The 1157-nt window shown below is 56.8% G+C and overlaps 1 protein-coding gene across 1 annotated transcript; it reads right to left on the bottom strand.

Moving 5' to 3' along the window:
- Positions 1-185: 185 nt before the first annotated feature.
- On the bottom strand, positions 186-344 carry GNI_061420 (hypothetical protein; the record flags this gene model as incomplete). The annotated part of the gene is made up of 1 exon (XM_011136248.1): positions 186-344. A coding segment is annotated over one exon (159 nt), but the record flags the coding sequence as incomplete, so codon positions are not given.
- Between the last annotated feature and the right edge of the window lie 813 nt (positions 345-1157).

Consider the following 1157-nt stretch of genomic DNA (forward strand, 5'->3'; position numbering starts at 1 on the left):
TTGGTCGCTGGCCCCTTGGTCGCTGGCCCCTTGGTCGGCTGCCCCTAGCCGGTGGCCCTTTCACCTTAGCTGGTGACCCCCTAGTCTGTGGTCCTTCAGTGGGTTGCCCCTGGTAGCTGGCCCTTAGTCGCTGGCCCTTAGTCGCTGGCCCTCTGGTCACTGGCCTCTTACTCGGTTGCCCTTACTCGGTTGCCCCTTACTAGGTTGCCCCTTACTCGGTTGTCCCTTACTCGGTTGTCCCTTACTCGGTTGTCCCTTACTCGGGTGCCCCTTTGTCGGTTGCCCCTTTGTCGGTTGGTCACTCGACAGTCTTTGTTCATCCGGTTGGTCCCTAAGGAGTCTTACTTCAGCCGACGGTTTCGAAACCTCCTGTGCTTCCTCCAGGGCGTCGAGGTTCAAGAGGAAGCCGAAGACAGACGCTAGGACCCGTTTCCGCACCAGCTCGGACTCCAGGAGATCGCTAGCAACGGCGCGCCGCAGATGGCGCCAAGCGTTTGCATCGGGCATCAGCAAGCGGTGCAAGGCTGCACGGGTTCGGACGGCCTGCGTCTGGTTTTCCGGCTGGCCTTCCTGCTGCCGACTGTCTGTCTGTTGGTCTTCCATTTGATCGCCTTTCAGCTCTTTGTCTTTCAGCTCTTCCTCTTGCAGCATTTCGCCTTCCTTCCACATCATGTAGGGTGTCTTGAACTGGACGGCAAGATCCGGCGAGTGCGACTTCAGTATTTGCAAACCGGTGAGCAACAACTCCTGCTCAGTGGACGGAGTCTTTCCCGCGACCAACATGTCAGGGTAATGCTCGCTGGGGATCTGCGTGATGTCAAAGAGCTTGTCATCGCAACTGACGAAGAACACCACAGCCAGCGTGACCGAAATTGTAGAGCTCGTCTCCGCAATAAAGGGTCGCATGTCGCCATAAAACGGGTGGAAAAAAAAGCCTAGTAACACCAGACCACCTGGTTGTGGGACCGACTATCCGGTTGTGGCGCCAGTGGCCTGATGAACCCATGACAACCCCGGCTTGATCCCTGGCTCGGCCTAACGTCAACAATACCGTCACCTGTAGAGTCTTAATATTTGTGTGCCGATGGGCGCACACTTTGTCCATGCAATGATACATTGGCGACATTGTTGTCACAACAGCGATACAACGCCCCACC

This window comes from Gregarina niphandrodes (assembly GCF_000223845.1).
Source record: "Gregarina niphandrodes unplaced genomic scaffold scaffold00009, whole genome shotgun sequence".
Lineage (NCBI taxonomy): Eukaryota > Apicomplexa > Conoidasida > Eugregarinorida > Gregarinidae > Gregarina > Gregarina niphandrodes.